The sequence below is a fragment of the Anas platyrhynchos genome, chromosome 36 (assembly GCF_047663525.1).
Source record: "Anas platyrhynchos isolate ZD024472 breed Pekin duck chromosome 36, IASCAAS_PekinDuck_T2T, whole genome shotgun sequence".
In the NCBI taxonomy this organism is placed as follows: Eukaryota; Metazoa; Chordata; class Aves; order Anseriformes; family Anatidae; genus Anas; species Anas platyrhynchos.
This window is the reverse complement of record NC_092624.1, coordinates 4,180,913-4,206,140: the sequence shown is the minus strand read 5'-3', so window position 1 is coordinate 4,206,140 and position 25,228 is coordinate 4,180,913. Positions and strand designations below refer to the sequence as shown.

The 25,228-nt window shown below is 45.8% G+C and overlaps 1 protein-coding gene across 2 annotated transcripts in view; it reads left to right on the top strand.

The window, feature by feature from the left end:
* LOC140001011 (rab effector MyRIP-like) overlaps positions 1 to 5,178 on the top strand; it is a 153,430-nt gene extending 148,252 nt beyond the window's left edge. The window contains exon 10 of one of the 2 annotated variants that reach the window (XM_072032165.1): positions 1,712 to 5,178. In XM_072032165.1, coding sequence (XP_071888266.1) covers positions 1,712 to 1,918 — 207 coding nt within the window. In that variant the 3' untranslated portion in view covers positions 1,919 to 5,178. The remainder of the gene's footprint in view (positions 1 to 1,711) is intronic. The other variant, XM_072032164.1, reaches the window with a different exon arrangement.
* The last annotated feature ends 20,050 nt before the right edge of the window (positions 5,179 to 25,228 follow it).

The following is a 25,228-nucleotide window of genomic DNA, read 5'->3' as shown; positions in this document are numbered from 1 at the left end:
CTTGTAAAAGCAAAGAATAAAACAAAGTAACATTGATTTCCTCCGCCATCATATAAAATTATTGATCTGTTTTTAGCCTAATTGGCACTTGTGAAAATAAATGGAAAAAACAGTAGTCTATTTGTGGGATTCAAGTATTTGTTCTCCTCAAGAGAGCCGTAGGCTTCCTTGTTCAGATCTGCGTTAGCTGTCCTAACAAGCTAAAGATCTGTATGCAGTAGCATACTGTATTTGCTTTGTTCTCATTCTCTTTAATCTCATGTATCTAATTATGTCTTGTAATCCAGAGAAATAACAGTGCTAAAGATGCCTTAATGTACTGATATACAACTGAGCACACACTGCTAAAGAAGTAGTTTTTCAGTAAAAGTCTTATCTAACATTAAAATGAACAGAAAACTAAAGGAAATACATAATACAAGAGGTTTTCCAGTTAAATCCAGTAGAGTCTGTATGAAGGAATGGAATGTTATTTCTCCTATATCATGCTAGGGAAGCCAGCTGGGATATTGATAAATATATTTATGTGATGTGCATTTGTAGTTAAAGACATATTTCACCAGTTACACTTTTCCATACTGTATGATTTACTGTGTAGAATACAAACACTGTTTCCTCATTTTTGATTCTACAGATATTTTGTTTTGGGGAAAATATACAGATGGGTGGATCCCTCAGTCACATGCATAAGTATTTGCATGTTTGAGGAATTAATTAAATTTTGGTCTGAACTTCCCACACTTTCTTTTAGGGAAAGCAACATTGAAAGTGTTGCACGTAAATTCTGTAAGTGTTTGTATTGACTTCAACAGGCTCTGGCTTGATCTCAAAGCTGTATAGTTCAGATGTTGAAATTGATGCTTGAGGGAACATCAGGTAAAATTTTACTGCCCTCAAAGGGGTTGTCCTGAAAGCTAAAGCTCTGTAAGAATCATCAGAATTGGGATAGGTAGTAACAAATCACAATTTGATTAAAAATTGCACATTGATTAAAAAACCAGAAGTCTTACAGTTGTGTTGTTGGGGTATTTTGTGTGGTTTTTTTTGTTGTTGTTGTTTGTTTGTTTTTTTAACATGGATAAAACTGCATGCTCTTCCTTGGTACTTGATCTAAGTTATTTCATAAATACTTTTAAATACTGGTTAATTGATTTTTTTAAAAAATGGGATGCAAATGTGTACATGCCTGTATCTCAACCTTTCGTTTTTGAGGCCATCATATAATTCCTCGCAATCTTCTATGTAAACTGCTGTCCTCACGGGGCTTCTAAAAGTCTGAAGATTTATCTGCCTTGTACACAGCTGCAATGTGATAGCTCCTGTATGGAGACAGGTGATTTCACATCTGTTTGGCAGGACCCCAAAAAGATTAATGTGGTGAAAAAAAATGTCTAAAAGCTATTGCAAAAATACCTGTATCTAGCTCACTTGGGTTTTAAAGCTGGATATATGTAGGTTCCTTTGACATAAGTTTTGGACCAGCCCTCTAGTAGAACTAGTGTTGTGGAATAATTGTGTGTGTATGTTATTTTGTATGCTGTATCAGTGTGCATGTGTTGAAAAGGGAGGGAGAAAAAGTAGATTCCTCAGCAACTAGCCAACTGTATGATACGTTAGCATTTTTAAAGCTACAGCTTTAAGCTAAGCCATGTTGCATAATACCTCTCTGTGCTAATTTAATGCTGTTTTCTTTGCTCTTGTAACAAAACAGAAGTACTCTGCTGTCTCGCTCTGCAACATATCTACAGAGGTCCTGAAAGTCATCAACGCCACAGAGGAACTGATTGCAGAATCCACCAGTCCCTGTGATTTCCCAGATGATGCTCAGGACAAGGGAAGAGGGACATTCCCACTGGGGACAGACCCCATCAGACTTGATGAGCAGCTCACTACACTGGAAGAAAATGTAAGAATGTGAATCCGTGTGTGTGTGTGTGTGTGTGTGTGAAACAATTGAAAAGAGAGAGTGCTCAGGTAGGTATCATCAGTGTGTGTTGAGAATGGATCCCATGTTATTAATTCAATACACAGAGAGAACAAAAGATCTTATTTCAAAGAGGTGCTCAGCTGCTTGATATTTTGCTGTGGTTTTGTTTTTTTGTTTTAATGTGTACTTTAAAATATTTGAAGGAGGAGAAGCGTTGTATGTGCTGAATTTTAGAACTTATTTCAGAACCCCTACCTTAAAAATTAATTTAAGCCCTCTGAATCCATGTGGCTGTGCTGGTGTGCCATGCCTTGCTGAAACCACGTCTCCAAGTCCCAGCACAATCTGATTATTTTAAGGGCAGGTAGGGAAAGCATTTTCCAGATCACCTGGAGAAGAAATGGAGGACCTCTTCCTCCACCCATGCTTTCCCAGTATACTGAGATGAGTACCCAGGGAGCCAGAGCTGCCCACTGTGCTATTAAAAACAGCAGGCTAGAGAAGCTGAGTTAAACATTTCTGTTCAGCCACATCTGAATCTTCTGTCCTTTTTCATGAGTACCTGTCATCTGCAGGGAAAAGTGTAATGCTGAATCAGAGAGGGAAGCCACTACTCATTGTAAATTTTCATGCATCCACTTAATGGAGTTGGTACACTTGTAATTTCCGATTTTCTCCTCTTCCCACATTGAACTGATTACATTTCTGTGATTTTTCTCTTTGTTAGGAACTTTTAAAAATCTTACAAGAATCCAGGCTGTCCTATTATAACATCCTGATCAATTCAAGAAAATAGATCATGTTTGTCTTTAGTCCCTAGAAAATTTTCAAAGACAGAATCTTCTCTCGGGGGATAAAACCAGTTTCCTTCACAAAAAACCACTCCCACAACAGCCTGGATTCCTCAGAAAGAAAGCAATTTTCAGAGAGGTTCTACCACATTTATTTTTTTTTCTGTGGAGAACTGTGTGATGTGCGTTTTTTCTGCACTTAAGCTCCAGCAATCCTTTGTGTCTTTGTGACTATTTGACGTCTATGGTGCTGTGACCCCTAGTTGTTCATTTGGGCCAAGCATTCCTCACTGGTTACTGATGCAGAGCATTTCTTTCTGTGGTGTTTCCCTGCTTGCAGCATATAGCTGATTTATCTTCTCTCAGTGGCCTGCATAATTCATAAGGCATCCAGTTGGATCAGCCTTGTTGTGTCCCCACACTATCTTTGTCCACACAAATCCACACAGGATTTGAAGTACATGACAAAACTGCATGGTTTCATGATTTCATCACCACAGTCAATGTGTAAATTTAAAAAACCTTTAGAAATCCAGGAATCCATATTTTTTCCCAGTGCCGATGGGGGCATACCTGCATGCAGTGTATCTTCTTTGCAGCAAATTGTGAAAGAGGATCTGGGTGCACATGTAGACAGACACCTTACTGCGTTCATTCTTGTTCTCAGTGTTTTGTTGATTGTACATGCATCAGTGGGGAGAGTGTAGGGGCCACCTGTCCCAGCACTAGGTCTGGTGGGTGTTAGTAGAAGCTATGCATGCCTAAATGTTGGTAAAATAAGTCTCCTGAATCTGATTGTTAATGGGTGTAATTCAAAAGGGTATAATTTCGTGGAGACCTGCAAGTACACCATTGCTGCTTGAACTGCAATGATTGTTCAGGTAAAGAGAATCTTAAGAAAAACCTTCTATTTAAATCTAGACAGAAAATGTTAAGTTAAACCAAAATGTAACAAATATGGGGGTTCTTAAGTTACAAAAATATTGTTCACCTCTTGCCACATTTTTTTAATGTTCTGTTTTATTTATTTATTTATTTTTGCTTGTGAAATATCCAAATTATTGTGAAGAGAATTTTGGCATAACATTTAAATGCATCTTTCGTTCATCTTCCTAGAGGTTTGTGATCATAGTGCTCTTCTTTCTTCTTTCTCTGACATTTAGATATGATAGAGAAATCAAAAAAGAACCTTCACTGATTTGAACGGAAAGAATAATTTAAACCCACAAAGTAGGAACGTTTCTATTTAAATCAGAATGTTAACTACCTGTGTCTCCAAGTACTTCAGCAAAGATGTTAAATCAAATGATTTATTTGTCCTAGGTACACTTTTCAAGAATTTCATGCTTGAAGTTACGTTGTCATCTAACAAGATGCAGTTCATACAAGACATAGTGAATTTGCTTCTTAGCAAAGTCATGTACAGGAACAAAATGTATATACCTTGTATATATATATATATATGCCCTGAAACCAGTAATACAAATAAGAAAAACAAACAAACACACAAAACCAACCAAACAAAAAACCTATTGCAAGCAATTAAACATCAATAAAACAATAAAAATAATAGTAATTCTCTACCACTTTTGATCCATGAAGTTACAGCATGGCCAGAAATTATTTGAACACTTGTTACCAGTGGATTGCAGGGGCTAGGAATTATGGGCAGATATGATGACTTGAGTGGAAAACATATGAAGTGAAGGTATGTGCTCAAGGATCTTTTTCAGATCCTGTTTTCCTGCCCCTTGACCCATAAAGTCTGCCACAGAATATTCATGGTAGTTTTGTAGCACTGCAGCCTTTATTGGTATTGGAGTAAGTGATGCTGCCAGTGGGGAAAATCAGAATATAGATTTATTTCTACTGTCCTGTTACCAGCTTCATGGAAACAGTCTCTTGACAATCTTGTAAACAGGCAGAAGGTGCAGTATTTTCACATAAGTAGCACAATTTTAAACACAGTTATCAAAAGATAATATTTGAAATTGGGCCCCTCACAAGAAGGACATTGAGGTGCTCGAGCACGTCCAGAGAAGGGCAGTGAAGCTGGTGAGGGGTCTTGAGAACAAGTCTTATGAGGAGCGGCTGAAGGATCTGGGGTTGTTCAGCCTGGAGAAGAGGAGGCTCAGGGGCGACCTTATTGCTCTCTTCACCTCGAGTACTGTGTTCAGTTTTGGGCCCCTCGCTACAAGAAGGACATCGAGGTGCTAGAGCGAGTCCAAAGAAGGGCAACGAAGCTGGTGAGGGGCCTGGAGAACAAGTCCTACGAGGAGCGGCTGAAGGAGCTTGGCTTGTTCAGCCTGGAGAAGAGGAGGCTCAGGGGCGACCTTATCGCTCTCTACAGATACCTTAAAGGAGGCTGTAGAGAGGTGGGGGTTGGCCTGTTCTCCCACGTGCCTGGTGACAGGACGAGGGGGAACAGGCTAAAGTTGCGCCAGGGAAGTTTTAGGTTAGATGTTAGGAAGAGCTTCTTTACTGAAAGGGTTGTGAGGCATTGGAACAGGCTGCCCAGGGAGGTGGTGGAGTCACCATCCCTGGAAGTCTTCAAAAGCCGTTTAGATGTAGAGCTTAGGGATATGGTTTAGTGGGGACTGATAGCGTTAGGTCAGAGGTTGGTCTCAATGATCTTGAGGTCTCTTCCAACCTAGAAATTCTGTGATTCTGTATTCTGTGATTCTGTGATACAGGTACCTTAAAGAAGGCTGTAACGAAGTGGCGTTTGGTCTATTCTCCCACGTGCCTGGTGATAGGATGAAGACCTCAGCATTGTGACATCAACATTGTGACCTCAGCATTGTGACCTCAGCAACAGGACCTCAGCATTAGGACTTCAGCAATATGACCTCAGCATTGTGACTTCAGCAATACGACCTCAGAAATAGGACCTCATCAATAGGACCTCAGCATTGTGACCTCAGCATTGTGACCTCAGCAATAGGACCTCAGCAATAGGACCTCAGCATTGTGACCTCAGCATTGTGACCTCAGCATTGTGACGTCAGCAATAGGACCTCAGCAATAGGACGTCAGCAATAGGACCTCAGCATTGTGACATCAACATTGTGACCTCAGCAATAGGGACCTCAGTAATAGGATCTCAGCATTGTGACCTCAGCATTTTGACCTCAGCATTGTGACCTCAGCAATAGGACCACACAATAGGACCTCAGCAAAAGGACCTCTGCAGTAGGACCTCAACACTCTGACCTCAGCAATAGGACCTCAGCAATAGGACCTCAGTAATAGGATCTCAGCATTGTGACCTCAGCATTGTGACCTCAGCCTTGTGACCTCAGCAATAGGACCTCAGCAATAGGACCTCAACATTGTGACCTCAGCAATAGGACCTCAGCAATAGGACCTCAGCAATAGGACCTCAGCATTGTGACCTCATTAATCGGACCTCAGTAATAGGACCTCAACAATAGGGCCTCAGAAATAGGACCTCAGTAATATGACCTCAGCAATAGGACCTCAGCATTGTAACCTTAGCAATAGGACCTCAGCATTGTAACCTTAGCAATAGGACCTAAGCATTGTGACCTCAGCAATAGGTCCTCAGCAATAAGACCTCAGCAATAGGACCTCAGCAATAGGACCTCAGCATTGTGACCTCAGCAATAGGACCTCAATACTAGGACGTCAGCAATAGGAACTCAGCATTGTGACCTCAGCATTGTGATCTCAGCAATAGGACATCAGCAATAGGACCTCAAGTTTGTGACCTCAGCCTTGTGACCTCAGCAATAGGACCTCAGCAATAGGACCTCAGCATTGTGACCTCAGCAATAGGACCTCAGCAGTAGGACCTCAGCATTGTCATCTCAACATTGTGACCTCAGCAATACGACCTCAGCAGTAGGACCTCAGCATTGTGACCTCAGCAATAGGACCTCAGCAATAGGACCTCAGCATTGTCATCTCAACATTGTGACCTCAGCAATACGACCTCAGCAGTAGGACCTCAGCATTGTGACCTCAGAAATAGGACCTCAGCAATAGGACCTCAGCAATAGGACCTCAGCATTGTGACCTCAGCATTGTGACCTCAGCATTGTGACCTCAGCAATAGGACCTCAGTAATAGGACCTCAGCATTGTGACCTCAGCATTGTGACCTCAGCAATAGGATCTCAGCAATAGGACCTCAGGTTTGTAACCTCAGCCTTGTGACCTCAGCAATAGGACCTCAGCAATAGGACCTCAGCATTGTGACCTCAGCAATAGGACCTCAGCAGTAGGACCTTAGCATTGTCATCTCAACATTGTGACCTCAGCAATACGACCTCAGCAATAGGACCTCAGCATTGTGACCTCAGCAATAGGACCTCAGCAATAGGACCTCAGCATTGTGACCTCAGCAATAGGACCTCAGCAATAGGACCTCAGATATAGGACCTCAGCATTGTGACCTCAGCAGTAGGACCTCAGCAACAGGACCTCAGCAATAGGACCTCAGCAATAGGACCTCAGCAATAGGACCTCAGCAATAGGACCTCAGCATTGTGACCTCAGCAATAGGACCTCAGCATTGTGACCTCAGCAGTAGGACCTCAGCAATAAGACCTCAGCAATAGGACCTCCGCAATAGGACCTCAGCATTGTGACCTCAGCAATAGGACCTCGGCAATAGGACCTCGGCATTGTGACCTCAGCATTTTGACCTCAGCATTGTGACCTCAGCATTTTAACCTCAGCAATAGGTCCTCAGCAATAGGACCTCAGCATTGTGACCTCAGCAATAGGACCTCAGCATTGTGACCTCAGCAATAGGACCTCAGCACTAGGACGTCAGGAAAAGGAACTCAGCATTGTGACCTCAGCAATAGGACCTCAGCAATAGGACATCAGCAATAGGACTTCAGCAATAGGACCTCAGCATTGTGACCTCAGCAATACGACCTCAGCAATAGTACCTCATCATTGTGATCTCAGCATTGTGACCTCAGCAATAGGACCTCAGCATTGTGACCTCAGCATTGTGACCTCAGCAATAGGACCTCAGTACTAGGACGTCAGCAATAAGAACTCAGCATTGTGACCTCAGCATTGTGATCTCAGCAGTAGGACATCAGCAATAGGACCTCAGCAATAGGACCTCAGCAATAGGACCACAGCATTGTGACCTCAGCATTATGACCTCAGCAATAGGACCTCAAGTTTGTGACCTCAGCCTTGTGACCTCAGCAATAGGACCTCAGCAATAGGACCTCAGCATTGTGACCTCAGCAATAGGACCTCAGCAGTAGGACCTCAGCATTGTCATCTCAACATTGTGACCTCAGCAATACGACCTCACCAGTAGGACCTCAGCATTGTGACCTCAGAAATAGGACCTCGGCAATAGGACCTCGGCATTGTGACCTCAGCATTTTGACCTCAGCATTGTGACCTCAGCATTGTAACCTCAGCAATAGGACCTCAGCATTGTGACCTCAGCAATAGAACCTCAGCAATAGGACCTAAGAAATAGGACGTCAGCATTGTAACCTCAGCAATAGGACCTTAGCATTGTAACCTCAGCAATAGTACCTCAGCATTGTGATCTCAGCATTGTGACCTCAGCAATAGGACCTCAGCATTATGACCTCAGCAATAGGACCTCAGCAATAGGACCTCAGCAATAGGACCTCAGCAATAGGACCTCAGCATTGTGACCTCAGCAATAGGACATCAGCAATAGGACCTCAGCATTGTGACCTCAGCATTGTGACCTCAGCATTGTAACCTCAGCATTGTGACCTCAGCAATAGGACCTCAGCAATAGGACCTCAGCATTGTAACCTCAGCATTGTGACCTCTGCATTGTGACCTCAGCAATAGAACCTCAGCAATAGGACCTCAAAAATAGGACCTCAGCCTTGTGACCTCAGCATTCTAACCTCAGCAATAGGACCTCAGCAATAGGACCTCAGCAATAGGACCTCAGCATCATGATCTCATCATTGTGACCTCAGCAATAGGACCTCAGCAATAGGACCTCAACAATAGGACCTCAGCATTGTGACCTCAGCAATACGACCTCAGCAATAGGACCTCAGCATTGTGATCTCAGCATTGTGACCTCAGCAATAGGACCTCAGCAATAAAACATCAGCATTAGGACCTCAGCAATAGGACCTCAGCATTGTCACCTCAGCATTGTGACCTCAGCAATAGGACTTCAGCAATAGGACCACAGCAATAGGACCTCAGCATTGTGACCTCATCATTGTGACCTCAGCAACAGGACCTCAGCAATAGGACTTCAGCAATAGGACCTCAGCATTGTGACCTCAGCAATACGACCTCAGCAATAGGACCTCAGCATTGTGATCTCAGCATTGTGACCTCAGTAATAGGACCTCAGCAATAGGACCTCAACAATAGGACCTCAGAAATAGGACGTCAGCAATAGGACCTCAGCATTGTGACCTCAGCATTGTGACCTCAGCAATAGGACCTCAGCAATAGGACCTCAGCATTGTGACCTCAGCATTGTGACGTCAGCAATAGGACCTCAGCAATAGGACGTCAGCAATAGGACCTCAGCATTGTGACATCAACATTGTGACCTCAGCAATAGGACCTCAGCAATAGAACCTCAGTATTTGACCTCAGCAACAGGACTTCAGCAATAGGACCTCAGTAATAGGATCTCAGCATTGTGACCTCAGCATTTTGACCTCAGCATTGTGACCTCAGCAATAGGACCACACAATAGGACCTCAGCAAAAGGACCTCTGCAGTAGGACCTCAACACTCTGACCTCAGCAATAGGACCTCAGCAATAGGACCTCAGTAATAGGATCTCAGCATTGTGACCTCAGCATTGTGACCTCAGCCTTGTGACCTCAGCAATAGGACCTCAGCAATAGGACCTCAACATTGTGACCTCAGCAATAGGACCTCAGCAATAGGACCTCAGCAATAGGACCTCAGCATTGTGACCTCATTAATCGGACCTCAGTAATAGGACCTCAACAATAGGGCCTCAGAAATAGGACCTCAGTAATATGACCTCAGCAATAGGACCTCAGCATTGTAACCTTAGCAATAGGACCTCAGCATTGTAACCTTAGCAATAGGACCTAAGCATTGTGACCTCAGCAATAGGTCCTCAGCAATAAGACCTCAGCAATAGGACCTCAGCAATAGGACCTCAGCATTGTGACCTCAGCAATAGGACCTCAATACTAGGACGTCAGCAATAGGAACTCAGCATTGTGACCTCAGCATTGTGATCTCAGCAATAGGACATCAGCAATAGGACCTCAGCAATAGGACCTCAGCATTGTGACCTCAGCATTATGACCTCAGCAATAGGACCTCAGCAATAGGACCTCAAGTTTGTGACCTCAGCCTTGTGACCTCAGCAATAGGACCTCAGCAATAGGACCTCAGCATTGTGACCTCAGCAATAGGACCTCAGCAGTAGGACCTCAGCATTGTCATCTCAACATTGTGACCTCAGCAATACGACCTCAGCAGTAGGACCTCAGCATTGTGACCTCAGAAATAGGACCTCAGCAATAGGACCTCAGCAATAGGACCTCAGCATTGTGACCTCAGCATTGTGACCTCAGCATTGTGACCTCAGCAATAGGACCTCAGTAATAGGACCTCAGCATTGTGACCTCAGCATTGTGACCTCAGCAATAGGATCTCAGCAATAGGACCTCAGGTTTGTAACCTCAGCCTTGTGACCTCAGCAATAGGACCTCAGCAATAGGACCTCAGCATTGTGACCTCAGCAATAGGACCTCAGCAGTAGGACCTTAGCATTGTCATCTCAACATTGTGACCTCAGCAATACGACCTCAGCAATAGGACCTCAGCATTGTGACCTCAGCAATAGGACCTCAGCAATAGGACCTCAGCATTGTGACCTCAGCAATAGGACCTCAGCAATAGGACCTCAGATATAGGACCTCAGCATTGTGACCTCAGCAGTAGGACCTCAGCAACAGGACCTCAGCAATAGGACCTCAGCAATAGGACCTCAGCAATAGGACCTCAGCAATAGGACCTCAGCATTGTGACCTCAGCAATAGGACCTCAGCATTGTGACCTCAGCAGTAGGACCTCAGCAATAAGACCTCAGCAATAGGACCTCCGCAATAGGACCTCAGCATTGTGACCTCAGCAATAGGACCTCGGCAATAGGACCTCGGCATTGTGACCTCAGCATTTTGACCTCAGCATTGTGACCTCAGCATTTTAACCTCAGCAATAGGTCCTCAGCAATAGGACCTCAGCATTGTGACCTCAGCAATAGGACCTCAGCATTGTGACCTCAGCAATAGGACCTCAGCACTAGGACGTCAGGAAAAGGAACTCAGCATTGTGACCTCAGCAATAGGACCTCAGCAATAGGACATCAGCAATAGGACTTCAGCAATAGGACCTCAGCATTGTGACCTCAGCAATACGACCTCAGCAATAGTACCTCATCATTGTGATCTCAGCATTGTGACCTCAGCAATAGGACCTCAGCATTGTGACCTCAGCACTGTGACCTCAGCAATAGGACCTCAGTACTAGGACGTCAGCAATAAGAACTCAGCATTGTGACCTCAGCATTGTGATCTCAGCAGTAGGACATCAGCAATAGGACCTCAGCAATAGGACCTCAGCAATAGGACCACAGCATTGTGACCTCAGCATTATGACCTCAGCAATAGGACCTCAAGTTTGTGACCTCAGCCTTGTGACCTCAGCAATAGGACCTCAGCAATAGGACCTCAGCATTGTGACCTCAGCAATAGGACCTCAGCAGTAGGACCTCAGCATTGTCATCTCAACATTGTGACCTCAGCAATACGACCTCACCAGTAGGACCTCAGCATTGTGACCTCAGAAATAGGACCTCAGCAATAGGACCTCAGTACTGTGACCTCAGCAATAGGACCTCAGCAATAGGACCTCAGCAATAGGACCTCAGCATCGTGATCTCAGCATGGTGACCTCAGCAATAGGACCTCAGCAATAGGACCTCAGCATTGTGACCTCAGCAATAGGACCTCAGCAATAGGACCTCAGCAATAGGACCTCAGCATTGTGACCTCAGCAGTAGGACCTCAGCAGTAGGACCTCAGCAATAAGACCTCAGAAATAGGACCTCGGCAATAGGACCTCGGCATTGTGACCTCAGCATTTTGACCTCAGCATTGTGACCTCAGCATTGTAACCTCAGCAATAGGACCTCAGCATTGTGACCTCAGCAATAGAACCTCAGCAATAGGACCTAAGCAATAGGACGTCAGCATTGTAACCTCAGCAATAGGACCTTAGCATTGTAACCTCAGCAATAGTACCTCAGCATTGTGATCTCAGCATTGTGACCTCAGCAATAGGACCTCAGCATTATGACCTCAGCAATAGGACCTCAGCAATAGGACCTCAGCAATAGGACCTCAGCAATAGGACCTCAGCATTGTGACCTCAGCAATAGGACATCAGCAATAGGACCTCAGCATTGTGACCTCAGCATTGTGACCTCAGCATTGTAACCTCAGCATTGTGACCTCAGCAATAGGACCTCAGCAATAGGACCTCAGCATTGTAACCTCAGCATTGTGACCTCTGCATTGTGACCTCAGCAATAGAACCTCAGCAATAGGACCTCAAAAATAGGACCTCAGCATTGTGACCTCAGCATTCTAACCTCAGCAATAGGACCTCAGCAATAGGACCTCAGCAATAGGACCTCAGCATCGTGATCTCATCATTGTGACCTCAGCAATAGGACCTCAGCAATAGGACCTCAACAATAGGACCTCAGCATTGTGACCTCAGCAATAGGACCTCAGCAATAGGACCTCAGCATCGTGATCTCAGCATTGTGACCTCAGCAATAGGACCTCAGCAATAAAACATCAGCATTAGGACCTCAGCAATAGGACCTCAGCATTGTCACCTCAGCATTGTGACCTCAGCAATAGGACTTCAGCAATAGGACCACAGCAATAGAACCTCAGCATTGTGACCTCATCATTGTGACCTCAGCAACAGGACCTCAGCAATAGGACTTCAGCAATAGGACCTCAGCATTGTGACCTCAGCAATACGACCTCAGCAATAGGACCTCAGCATTGTGATCTCAGCATTGTGACCTCAGTAATAGGACCTCAGCAATAGGACCTCAACAATAGGACCTCAGAAATAGGACGTCAGCAATAGGACCTCAGCATTGTGACCTCAGCAATAGGACCTCAGCAATAGGACCTCAGCATTGTGACCTCAGCATTGTGACGTCAGCAATAGGACCTCAGCAATAGGACGTCAGCAATAGGACCTCAGCATTGTGACATCAACATTGTGACCTCAGCAATAGGACCTCAGCAATAGAACCTCAGTATTTGACCTCAGCAACAGGACTTCAGCAATAGGACCTCAGTAATAGGATCTCAGCATTGTGACCTCAGCATTTTGACCTCAGCATTGTGACCTCAGCAATAGGACCACACAATAGGACCTCAGCAAAAGGACCTCTGCAGTAGGACCTCAACACTCTGACCTCAGCAATAGGACCTCAGCAATAGGACCTCAGTAATAGGATCTCAGCATTGTGACCTCAGCATTGTGACCTCAGCCTTGTGACCTCAGCAATAGGACCTCAGCAATAGGACCTCAACATTGTGACCTCAGCAATAGGACCTCAGCAATAGGACCTCAGCAATAGGACCTCAGCATTGTGACCTCATTAATCGGACCTCAGTAATAGGACCTCAACAATAGGGCCTCAGAAATAGGACCTCAGTAATATGACCTCAGCAATAGGACCTCAGCATTGTAACCTTAGCAATAGGACCTCAGCATTGTAACCTTAGCAATAGGACCTAAGCATTGTGACCTCAGCAATAGGACCTCAATACTAGGACGTCAGCAATAGGAACTCAGCATTGTGACCTCAGCATTGTGATCTCAGCAATAGGACATCAGCAATAGGACCTCAGCAATAGGACCTCAGCATTGTGACCTCAGCATTATGACCTCAGCAATAGGACCTCAGCAATAGGACCTCAAGTTTGTGACCTCAGCCTTGTGACCTCAGCAATAGGACCTCAGCAATAGGACCTCAGCATTGTGACCTCAGCAATAGGACCTCAGCAGTAGGACCTCAGCATTGTCATCTCAACATTGTGACCTCAGCAATACGACCTCAGCAGTAGGACCTCAGCATTGTGACCTCAGCAATAGGACCTCAGCAATAGGACCTCAGCAATAGGACCTCAGCATTGTGACCTCAGCATTGTGACCTCAGCATTGTGACCTCAGCAATAGGACCTCAGTAATAGGACCTCAGCATTGTGACCTCAGCAATAGGACCTCAGCAATAGGACCTCAGATATAGGACCTCAGCATTGTGACCTCAGCAGTAGGACCTCAGCAACAGGACCTCAGCAATAGGACCTCAGCAATAGGACCTCAGCAATAGGACCTCAGCAATAGGACCTCAGCATTCTGACCTCAGCAGTAGGACCTCAGCAATAAGACCTCAGCAATAGGACTTCCGCAATAGGACCTCAGCATTGTGACCTCAGCAATAGGACCTCGGCAATAGGACCTCGGCATTGTGACCTCAGCATTTTGACCTCAGCATTGTGACCTCAGCATTTTAACCTCAGCAATAGGTCCTCAGCAATAGGACCTCAGCATTGTGACCTCAGCAATAGGACCTCAGCATTGTGACCTCAGCAATAGGACCTCAGCACTAGGACGTCAGGAAAAGGAACTCAGCATTGTGACCTCAGCAATAGGACCTCAGCAATAGGACATCAGCAATAGGACTTCAGCAATAGGACCTCAGCATTGTGACCTCAGCAATACGACCTCAGCAATAGTACCTCATCATTGTGATCTCAGCATTGTGACCTCAGCAATAGGACCTCAGCAATAGGACCTCAGCAATAGGACGTCAGCAATAGGACCTCAGCATTGTGACCTCAGCATTGTGACCTCAGCAATAGGACCTCCGCAATAGGACCTCAGCATTGTGACCTCAGCATTGTGACCTCAGCATTGTGACGTCAGAAATAGGACCTCAGCAATAGGACCTCAGCAATAGGACGTCAGCAATAGGACCTCAGCATTGTGACCTCAGCATTGTGACCTCAGCAATAAGACCTCAGCAATAGGACCTCAGCATTGTGACCTCAGCAATAGGACCTCAGCAGTAGGACCTCAGCATTGTGATCTCAACATTGTGACCTCAGCAATAGGACCTCAGCAATAGGACCTCAGCAATAGGACCTCAGGTTTGTGACCTCAGCCTTGTGACCTCAGCCTTGTGACCTCAGCAATAGGACCTCAGCATTGTGACCTCAGCAATAGGACCTAAGCAATAGGACCTCAGCATTGTGATCTCAACATTGTGACCTCAGCAATAGGACCTCAGCAATAGGACCTCAGCAATAAGACCTCAGCATTGTAACCTCAGCAGTAGGACCTCAGCATTGTGACCTCAGCCTTGTGACCTCAGCAATAGGACCTCAGCAATAGGACCTCAGCAATAGGACCTCATCATTGTGACCTCAGCAATTGGACCTCAGCATTGTGACCTCAGCAATAGGACGTCAGCAATAGGACCTCAGCAACAGGACCTCAGCATTGTGACCTCAGCATTGTAACCTCAGCAAAAGGACCTAAGCATTGTGACCGCAGCAATAGGTCCTCAGCAATAGGACCTGAGCATTGTTACCTCAGCAATAGTACCTCAGCAATAAGACCTCAGCAATAGGACCTCAGCAATAGGACCTCAGCATTGTGACCTCAGCAATAGTACCTCAGCAGTAGGACGTCAGCAATAGGAACTCAGCATTGTGACCTCAGCATTGTGATCTCAGCAATAGGACATCAGCAATAGGACCTCAGCAATAGGACCTCAGCATTATGACCTCTGCATTGTGACATCTGCATTGTGACCTCAGCAATAGGACCTCAGCATTGTGACCTCAGCAACAGGACCTCAGCAATAGGACTTCAGCAATAGGACCTCAGCATTGTGACCTCAGCAATACGACCTCAGCAATAGTACCTCAGCATTGTGATCTCAGCATTGTGACCTCAGTAATAGGACCTCAGCAATAGGACCTCAGCAATAGGACCTCAGCAATAGGACGTCAGCAATAGGACCTCAGTATTGTGACCTCAGCATTGTGACCTCAGCAATAGGACCTCAGCAATAGGACCTCAGCATTGTGACCTCAGCATTGTGACCTCACCATTGTGACGTCAGCAATAGGACCTCAGCAATAGGACCTCAGCAATAGGACGTCAGCAATACGACCTCAGCAATAGGACCTCAGCATTGTGACCTCAGCAATAGGACCTCAGCAGTAAGACCTCAGCATTGTGATCTCAACATTGTGACCTCAGCAATAGGACCTCAGCAATAGGACCTCAGCATTGTGACCTCAGCAATAGGACCTCACAATAGGACCTCAGCAAAAGGACCTCCGCAGTAGGACCTCAACACTGTGACCTCAGCAATAGGACCTCAGCAATAGGTCCTCAGGTTTGTGACCTCAGCTTTGTGACCTCAGCAATAGGACCTCAGCAATAGGACCTCAGCATTGTGACCTCAGCAATACGACCTCAGCAGTAGGACCTCAGCATTGTGATCTCAACATTGTGACCTCAGCAATAGGACCTCAGCAATAGGACCTCAGCAATAAGACCTCAGCATTGTAACCTCAGAAGTAGGACCTCAGCATTGTGACCTCAGCCTTGTGACCTCAGCAATAGGACCTCAGCAATAGGACCTCAGCAATAGGACCACAGCAATAGGACCTCAGCAATTGGACCTCAGCATTGTGACCTCAGCAATAGGACGTCAGCAATAGGAGCTCAGCAATAGGACCTCAGCATTGTGACCTCAGCATTGTAACCTCAGCAATAGGACCTAAGCATTGTGACCGCAGCAATAGGTCCTCAGCAATAGGACCTGAGCATTGTTACCTCAGCAATAGTACCTCAGCAATAAGACCTCAGCAATAGGACCTCAGCAATAGGACCTCAGCATTGTGACCTCAGCAATAGGACCTCAGCACTAGGACGTCAGCAATAGGAACTCAGCATTGTGACCTCAGCATTGTGATCTCAGCAATAGGACATCAGCAATAGGACCTCAGCAGTAGGACCTCAGAATTATGACCTCTGCATTGTGACATCTGCATTTTGACCTCAGCAATAGGACCTCAGCATTGTGACCTCAGCAACAGGACCTCAGCAATAGGACTTCAGCAATAGGACCTAAGAATTGTGACCTCAGCAATACGACCTCAGCAATAGTACCTCAGCATTGTGATCTCAGCATTGTGACCTCAGTAATAGGACCTCAGCAATAGGACCTCAGCAATAGGACCTCAGCAATAGGACGTCAGCAATAGGACCTCAGCATTGTGACCTCAGCATTGTGACCTCAGCAATAGGACCTCAGCAATAGGACCTCAGCATTGTGACCTCAGCATTGTGACCTCACCATTGTGACGTCAGCAATAGGACGTCAGCAATAGGACCTCAGCAATAGGACCTCAGCAATAGGACCTCAGCATTGTGACCTCAGCATTGTGACCTCAGCAATAGGACCTCAGCAATAGGAACTCAGCATTGTGACCTCAGCATTGTGACCTCAGCAATAGGACCTCAGTAATAGGACCTCAGCAATAGGACCTCAGCAATAGGACCTCAGTAATAGGAGGTCAGCAATAGGACCTCAGCATTGTGACCTCAGCAATAGTACCTCAGCAATAAGACCTCAGCAATAGGACCTCAGCAATAGGACCTCAGCATTGTGACCTCAGCAATAGGACCTCAGCAATAGGACCTCAGTACTAGGACGTCAGCAATAGGAACTCAGCATTGTGACCTCAGCATTGTGATCTCAGCAATAGGACATCAGCAATAGGACCTCAGCAATAGGACCTCAGAATTGTGACCTCAGCATTATGACCTCAGCAATAGGACCTCAGCAATAGGACCTCAAGTTTGTGACCTCAGCCTTGTGACCTCAGCAATAGGACCTCAGCAATAGGACCTCAGCATTGTGACCTCAGCAATAGGACCTCAGCAGTAGGACCTCAGCATTGTCATCTCAACATTGTGACCTCAGCAATACGACCTCAGCAGTAGGACCTCAGCATTGTGACCTCAGAAATAGGACCTCAGCAATAGGACCTCAGCAATAGGACCTCAGCATTGTGACCTCAGCATTGTGACCTCAGCATTGTGACCTCAGCAATACGACCTCAGCAATAGGACCTCAGCATTGTGACCTCAGCAATAGGACCTCAGCAATAGGACCTCAGCACTGTGACCTCAGCACTGTGACCTCAGCAATAGGACCTCAGCAATAGGACCTCAGCATCGTGATTACAGCATTGTGACCTCAGCAATAGGACCTCAGCAACAGGACCTCAGCAATAGGACCTCAGCAATAGGACCTCAGCAGTAGGACCTCAGCAATAAGACCTCCGCAATTGGACCTCCGCAATAGGACCTCAGCATTGTGACCTCAGCAATAGGACCTCGGCAATAGGACCTCGGCATTGTAACCTCAGCAATAGAACCTCAGCATTGTGACCTCAGCATTGTGACCTCAGCATTGTAACCTCAGCAATAGGTCCTCAGCAATAGGACCTCAGCATTGTGACCTCAGCAATAGGACCTCAGCATTGTGACCTCAGCAATAGGACCTCAGCACTAGGACGTCAGCAAAAGGAACTCAGCATTGTGACCTCAGCAATAGGACCTCAGCAATAGGACATCAGCAATAGGACTTCAGCAATAGGACCTCAGCATTGTGACCTCAGCAATACGACCTCAGCAATATTACCTCAGCATTGTGATCTCAGCATTGTGACCTCAGCAATAGGACCTCAGCAATAGGACCTCAGCAATAGGACGTCAGCAATAGGACCTCAGCATTGTGACCTCAGCATTGTGACCTCACCATTGTGACGTCAGCAATAGGACCTCAGCAATAGGACCTCAGCAATAGGACATCAGCAATAGGACCTCAGCATTGTGACCTCAGCATTGTGACCTCAGCAATAGGACCTCAGCAATAGGAACTCAGCATTGTGACCTCAGCATTGTGACCTCAGCAATAGGACCTCAGTAATAGGACCTCAGCAATAGGACCTCAGCAATAGGACCTCAGTAATAGGAGGTCAGCAATAGGACCTCAGCATTGTGACCTCAGCAATAGTACCTCAGCAATAGGACCTCAGCAATAGGACCTCAGCATTCTGACCTCAGCATTGTTACCTCAGCCTTGTGACCTCAGCAATAGGACCTCAGCATTGTGACCTCAGCATTGTGACCTCAGCATTGTGACCTCAGCAATAGGACCTCAGTAATAGGACCTCAGCATTGTGACCTCAGCATTGTGACCTCAGCAAAAGGATCTCAGCAATAGGACCTCAGGTTTGTGACCTCTGCCTTGTGACCTCAGCAATAGGACCTCAGCAATAGGACCTCAGCATTGTGACCTCAGTAATAGGACCTCAGCAATAGGACCTCAGCAATAGGACCTCAGCAATAGGACCTCAGCATTGTGACCTCAGCATTGTGACCTCAGCAATAGGACCTCAGCAATAGGACCTCAGCATTCTGACCTGAGCAATAGGACCTCAGCATTGTGTCCTCAGCAATAGGACCTCAGCAATAGCACCTCAGCAACAGGACCTCAGCATTGTGACCTCAGCATGGTGACCTCAGCAATAGGACCTCAGCAATAGGACGTCAGCAATAGGACCTCAGCATTGTGACCTCAGTAATAGGTCCTCAGCAATAGGACTTCAGCAATAGGACCTCAGCATTGTGACCTCAGCATTGTGACCTCAGCAATAGGACCTCAGCATTGTGACCTCAGCATTGTGACCTCAGCAATAGGACCTCAGCTATAGGACCTCAGTGTTATAAATGTCTCAGAATTCAAATTAGGATTAAATAAAAAAATAGGATTTATTAAAATAATTTAAAGTAATAGAGGTAAGCAAACAGCGCTGGGTGCACCGGGAGTCTCCGCTCCACCAGGACGCACACCAGTTACATCAAGCAGCTGATTTTTACGCACCTAGACTAATACATATTCATTACTACTTCTAAAAAAATAGATTATTATAATTAGCTTCCGGGGTCCAGTTCCTCCTACTGGAGCATGCGCATCAGTCTCCTCTGGGGGTCTCTAGGGGTCTTTCATGCTTAAAGCTTGTAGTCTTCCTCTCACCCTTTGTACTTACTCGGCACTATTCCAAGTTTATGGAACACTCTCTGTACACTCTCCACAGGTCTTGTCTCCCAACCGTCCTTCAGCTTCTTTTTTCTTCCTCTTAATCTCTTGGCCCCCCTGGCCAGATACCAAGGATCCTCATAGTATCCCATAACAGTCACTAGTTGTTATCAGTTGTTCTGAAACTCCCAGACATCAAACACAAACAGCTTTCTTATTTGACGCTTCACGAGTAATTAAAACATTCTTCCCCAGCCATTCACAGACACATCTATAGCAGTGTTAAGTTAATCTCGAAGAAGACAGGAAAAAAAGCTGTAACTGTTAGAACTAGAAGTCAGGAATAACAAAAGCAAACAGGTTCATACATTTAGGGAGTGTTTTCTGAAGACGTGATAAATTGACTGGAATGAGGGGGAGACTGGGATACACTGCATCTGTGGTTAAAGAATTAAATTGCCAGTGCAGGGCCCAGAGGCAGACAGGATTCAAACAGAATTGTTCTTTATGGACACGAATTTATGGACACGAATTGGAATTGTTAAAACATTCCTCACAATCCCTTATCTTCTTTTTACTATCCCCAATTCGTGTCTCTTCTGTTATTAATAATTGGATTTCATCAGTTTGTTCTTGGAGGGTCCAATCCTTAAGCATCATAATTGACATATTCCCTTCCTTTTTTAATGAAGTTATTACCAATGTACTATTTATCACCCGGTGTATTGATAATGTAAAACAAGGTATCATACAAGGTACAAATAATAACGTCATTACACCACATAACAATAAAAATAACACTCTTTTAACCCATGGTCCACCAGGCAGCCATGAAAATAAATCCCATTCCATATACTTCCAGGTTTGTGTTTGCTCGCTCACCTCCCCCCCTCTCCTCCTCTGGGATGGGAGAGAGAAATGGGAAAGTGAAGCCTGTGAGTTGAGATAACAAGAAAATAATAATAATAATAACAATTATAATGATGATAATATTACTACTAGTAATAATGTATACGAAACAAGTGTTGCACAATGCAATTGCTCACCACCTGCTGTCCGATGCCCAACCCAACCCCGAGCAGTCCGGCCCTCCTCCCAGCCTGCCTGCTGGCAGGACAGTGAGAAGCTGAATTTGGCTTGGTCCTTGGCTTGGTGGAAGCACTGCTCTGTAACAATTCAAAACAATTAAAACATCAGCATATTATTAACATTCTTCTCATCCTAAACCAGAACATAACATTCTATCAGCTACTAGGAAGAAACACCCTTTTTATCAATCTTTAAACAGCAATTACTAAAGCTAAATTTTCCACTTGTGCTAGTAAATAATCCAAAACTAGGCAATTTTGATACAAAGCAGTTCTCATCATTTATAACTATTTCTATTACAGCTAATAACCTAATTATTCTATTAAGTAACACACTCTGGTCAGATCTGCCGTTATCTCAACCTTTCGGGCCCCACGTTGGGCGCCAAAAAGACTGTCGTGGTTTAACCCGGCCGGCAGCTAAACACCACGCAGCCGTTCGCTCACCCTCCCCCCTCCCTCTCTGGGACGGGGGAGAGAAATGGAAAGTGAAGCCCGTGAGTTGAGATAAAGACAGTTTAATAAGACAGGAAAATAATAATAACGAAATAATAATAAAAATAATAACAATAATAATACAATGGTGATAATAGGAAAGTAATAATAGTATGTACAAACAAGTGATGCACAATGCAATTGCTCACCACTCGCTGACCGATGCCCAGCCTAACCCCGAGCAGTCCGGCCCCTTCCCCCCCAGCTAGCCACCCCTATATATTGTTTAGCATGACGTCAGATGGTATGGAATACCCCTTTGGCTAGTTTGGGTCACCTGTCCTGGGTCTGTCCCCTCCCAGTTCTTACTGCACCCCCAGCCTGCCCGTTGGCAGGACAGAGCAAAAGGCTGAGATGTCCTTGGCTTAGTATAAGCACTGCTCTGCAACAATTAAAGCATCGGGGTGTTATCAGCACTCTTCTCATCCTAAGCCAAAACACAGCATTCCACCAGCTACTAGGAAGAAAATTAATTCTGTGCTAACTGAAACCAGGACATCTATCCACCCCTTATTCCATACCATTTATGTCATGCTCAGGTTACACTCTTTTCCATACATTCTAATTAGTCACCTATAGTAATCATGGTAGTGATAACATACAGTATAATATACTATTTAACATGGTACAATTCAGTTCATGGGCTATTCTCACCCAGTATTAAATCTCCTTGAGGTACACACCGGACCTCTCCGTTCTTTTGCATCACCCACCAAGTGTATCCAGGTCCCTGAGCGAAAACAATTCCACGAATAGGTTTGCCTTTTCCTGAGGCAGGAGTAGCCCAGACTGTTTTACCCAGCATATTTTTTACATGCACTACAGGAACTTTATCCCCATCTACAGTACGTAACAGGTTTGATTGGGCAGGTCCAGCTCGGTTGGTAGATCCCCTAGTATTGACTAACCAAGTGGCCTTTGCTAAATGCGTATCCCAGTTTTTGAACGTCCCAGCGCCCATTGCTTTCAAGGTAGTCTTTAACAGGCCATTGTATCGTTCGACTTTTCCGGAGGCTGGTGCATGATAGGGGATGTGATACACCCATTCAATACCATGTTCTTTGGCCCAAGTGTCTATAAGGTTGTTTCGGAAGTGAGTCCCATTGTCTGATTCTATTCTTTCTGGGGTGCCATGTCGCCATAGGACTTGCTTTTCAAGGCCCAGGATGGTGTTCCGGGCAGTGGCATGAGGCACAGGATATGTTTCCAGCCATCCGGTGGTTGCTTCCACCATTGTAAGTACGTGGCGCTTGCCATTGCGAGTTTGAGGGAGTGTGATGTAATCAATCTGCCAGGCCTCTCCATATTTATATTTCAGCCATCGTCCTCCATACCAAAGAGGCTTTGACCGTTTGGCTTGCTTGATTGCAGCACATGTTTCACAGTCATGAATAACCTGTGCTATAGCATCCATGGTCAAGTCCACCCCTCGATCACGAGCCCATCTGTATGTTGCGTCTCTACCTTGATGGCCTGAGGTGTCATGGGCCCATCGGGCTATAAATAATTCACCTTTATGCTGCCAATCCAAGTCCACCTGAGCTACTTCAATCTTAGCAGCCTGATCCACCTGCTGGTTGTTTTGATGTTCTTCAGTAGCCCGATTTTTGGGCACATGAGCATCTACGTGGCGTACTTTCACAGCCAGGTTCTCTACCCGAGCAGCAATATCTTGCCACAATGCAGCAGCCCAGATGGGTTTGCCCCTACGCTGCCAGTTGTTTCGCTTCCATTGCTGTAACCATCCCCACAGGGCATTTGCTACCATCCATGAATCGGTGTAGAGATAGAGAACTGGCCATTTTTCTCGTTCAGCAATGTCTAAAGCCAGCTGAATGGCTTTCACTTCTGCAAACTGACTCGATTCACCTTCTCCCTCAGCAGCTTCTGCAACTCGTCGCGTAGGACTCCATACAGCAGCCTTCCATCTCCGATGCTTCCCCACAATACGACAGGACCCATCAGTGAACAGGGCATATTTCTTTTCATTCTCTGGTAACTGGTTGTACAGTGGGGCTTCTTCAGCACGACCCACCTCCTCCTCTGATGATATCCCAAAGTATTTGCCTTCTGACCAGTCCATGATCACTTCCAATATTCCTGGGCGACTGGGGTTTCCTATTCGAGCCCGCTGAGTAATCAATGCAACCCACTTGCTCCATGTAGCATCAGTTGCATGATGCGTAGAGGGGACCCTTCCCTTGAACATCCAGCCTAGTACCGGCAATCGGGGTGCTAGGAGGAGCTGAGCTTCAGTACCGACCACCTCCGAAGCAGATCGAACTCCTTCATATGCTGCCAATATCTCCTTTTCAGTTGGAGTATAGCGGGCCTCAGATCCTCTGTATCCCCGACTCCAAAACCCCAGGGGCCGACCTCGAGTTTCCCCAGGTTCTTTCTGCCAGAGGCTCCAGGTGGGGCCGTTCTCCCCGGCTGCAGTGTAGAGCACATTCTTTACATCTGGTCCTGTTCGAACTGGCCCAAGGGCTACTGCATGGACTATTTCCTGCTTGATTTGTTCAAAGGCTTGTCGTTGTTCAGGGCCCCATTCAAACTCATTCTTCTTACGGGTTACTTGGTAGAGCGGGTTTACAATCAGACTGTAATTTGGGATGTGCATTCTCCAAAACCCCACAACACCTAGGAAAGTCTGTGTTTCTTTTTTGTTAGTTGGTGGAGACATAGCTGTTATTTTGTTGATCACATCCATTGGGATTTGACGACGTCCATCTTGCCATTTTATTCCTAAAAACTGGATCTCTCGTGCAGGTCCTTTGACTTTATTCTGTTTTATGGCAAAACCGGCTTTCAGAAGGATTTGGACTATTTTCTTCCCTTTCTCGAAAACTTCCTCTGCTGTGTCACCCCACACAATGATGTCATCGATGTACTGCAGGTGTTCAGGAGCTTCCCCCTGCTCTAGCGCAGACTGGATCAGCCCATGGCAAATGGTAGGGCTGTGTTTCCACCCCTGGGGCAGCCTATTCCAAGTATATTGGACTCCCCTCCAAGTGAAGGCAAATTGTGGCCTGCACTCTGCTGCTAGAGGGATGGAGAAAAATGCATTAGCGATATCAATTGTGGCGTACCACTTGGCTGCCCTCGATTCAAGTTCATACTGAAGTTCCAGCATGTCCGGCACTGCAGCACTCAGTGGTGGCGTGACTTCGTTCAGGCCACGATAGTCCACTGTTAGTCTCCACTCGCCATTAGACTTTCGCACTGGCCATATGGGGCTATTGAAAGGTGAATGGGTCTTACTGATCACTCCTTGGCTCTCCAATTGACGAATTAGCTTATGGATGGGAATCAGGGAGTCTCGGTTAGTGCGATATTGCCGCCGGTGCACAGTTGTGGTAGCGATTGGCACTTGCTGTTCTTCGACCCTCAGCAACCCCACAACAGAGGGGTCCTCTGAGAGACCAGGCAAGGTAGATAATTGTTTAATGCCCTCTGTCTCCAAGGCAGCTATACCAAAAGCCCACCGGAACCCTTTTGGGTCCTTGCAATATCCTCTTCTAAGATAGTCTATGCCAAGGATACATGGAGCATCCGGGCCAGTCACAATACGGTGCTTTTCCCACTCATTCCCAGTCAGACTCACTTCAGCCTCCAATACAGTCAACTGCTGAGATCCTCCTGTCACTCCACAAATATAGATGGGCTCTGGTCCTTTATAGCTCGATGGCATTATAGTACATTGT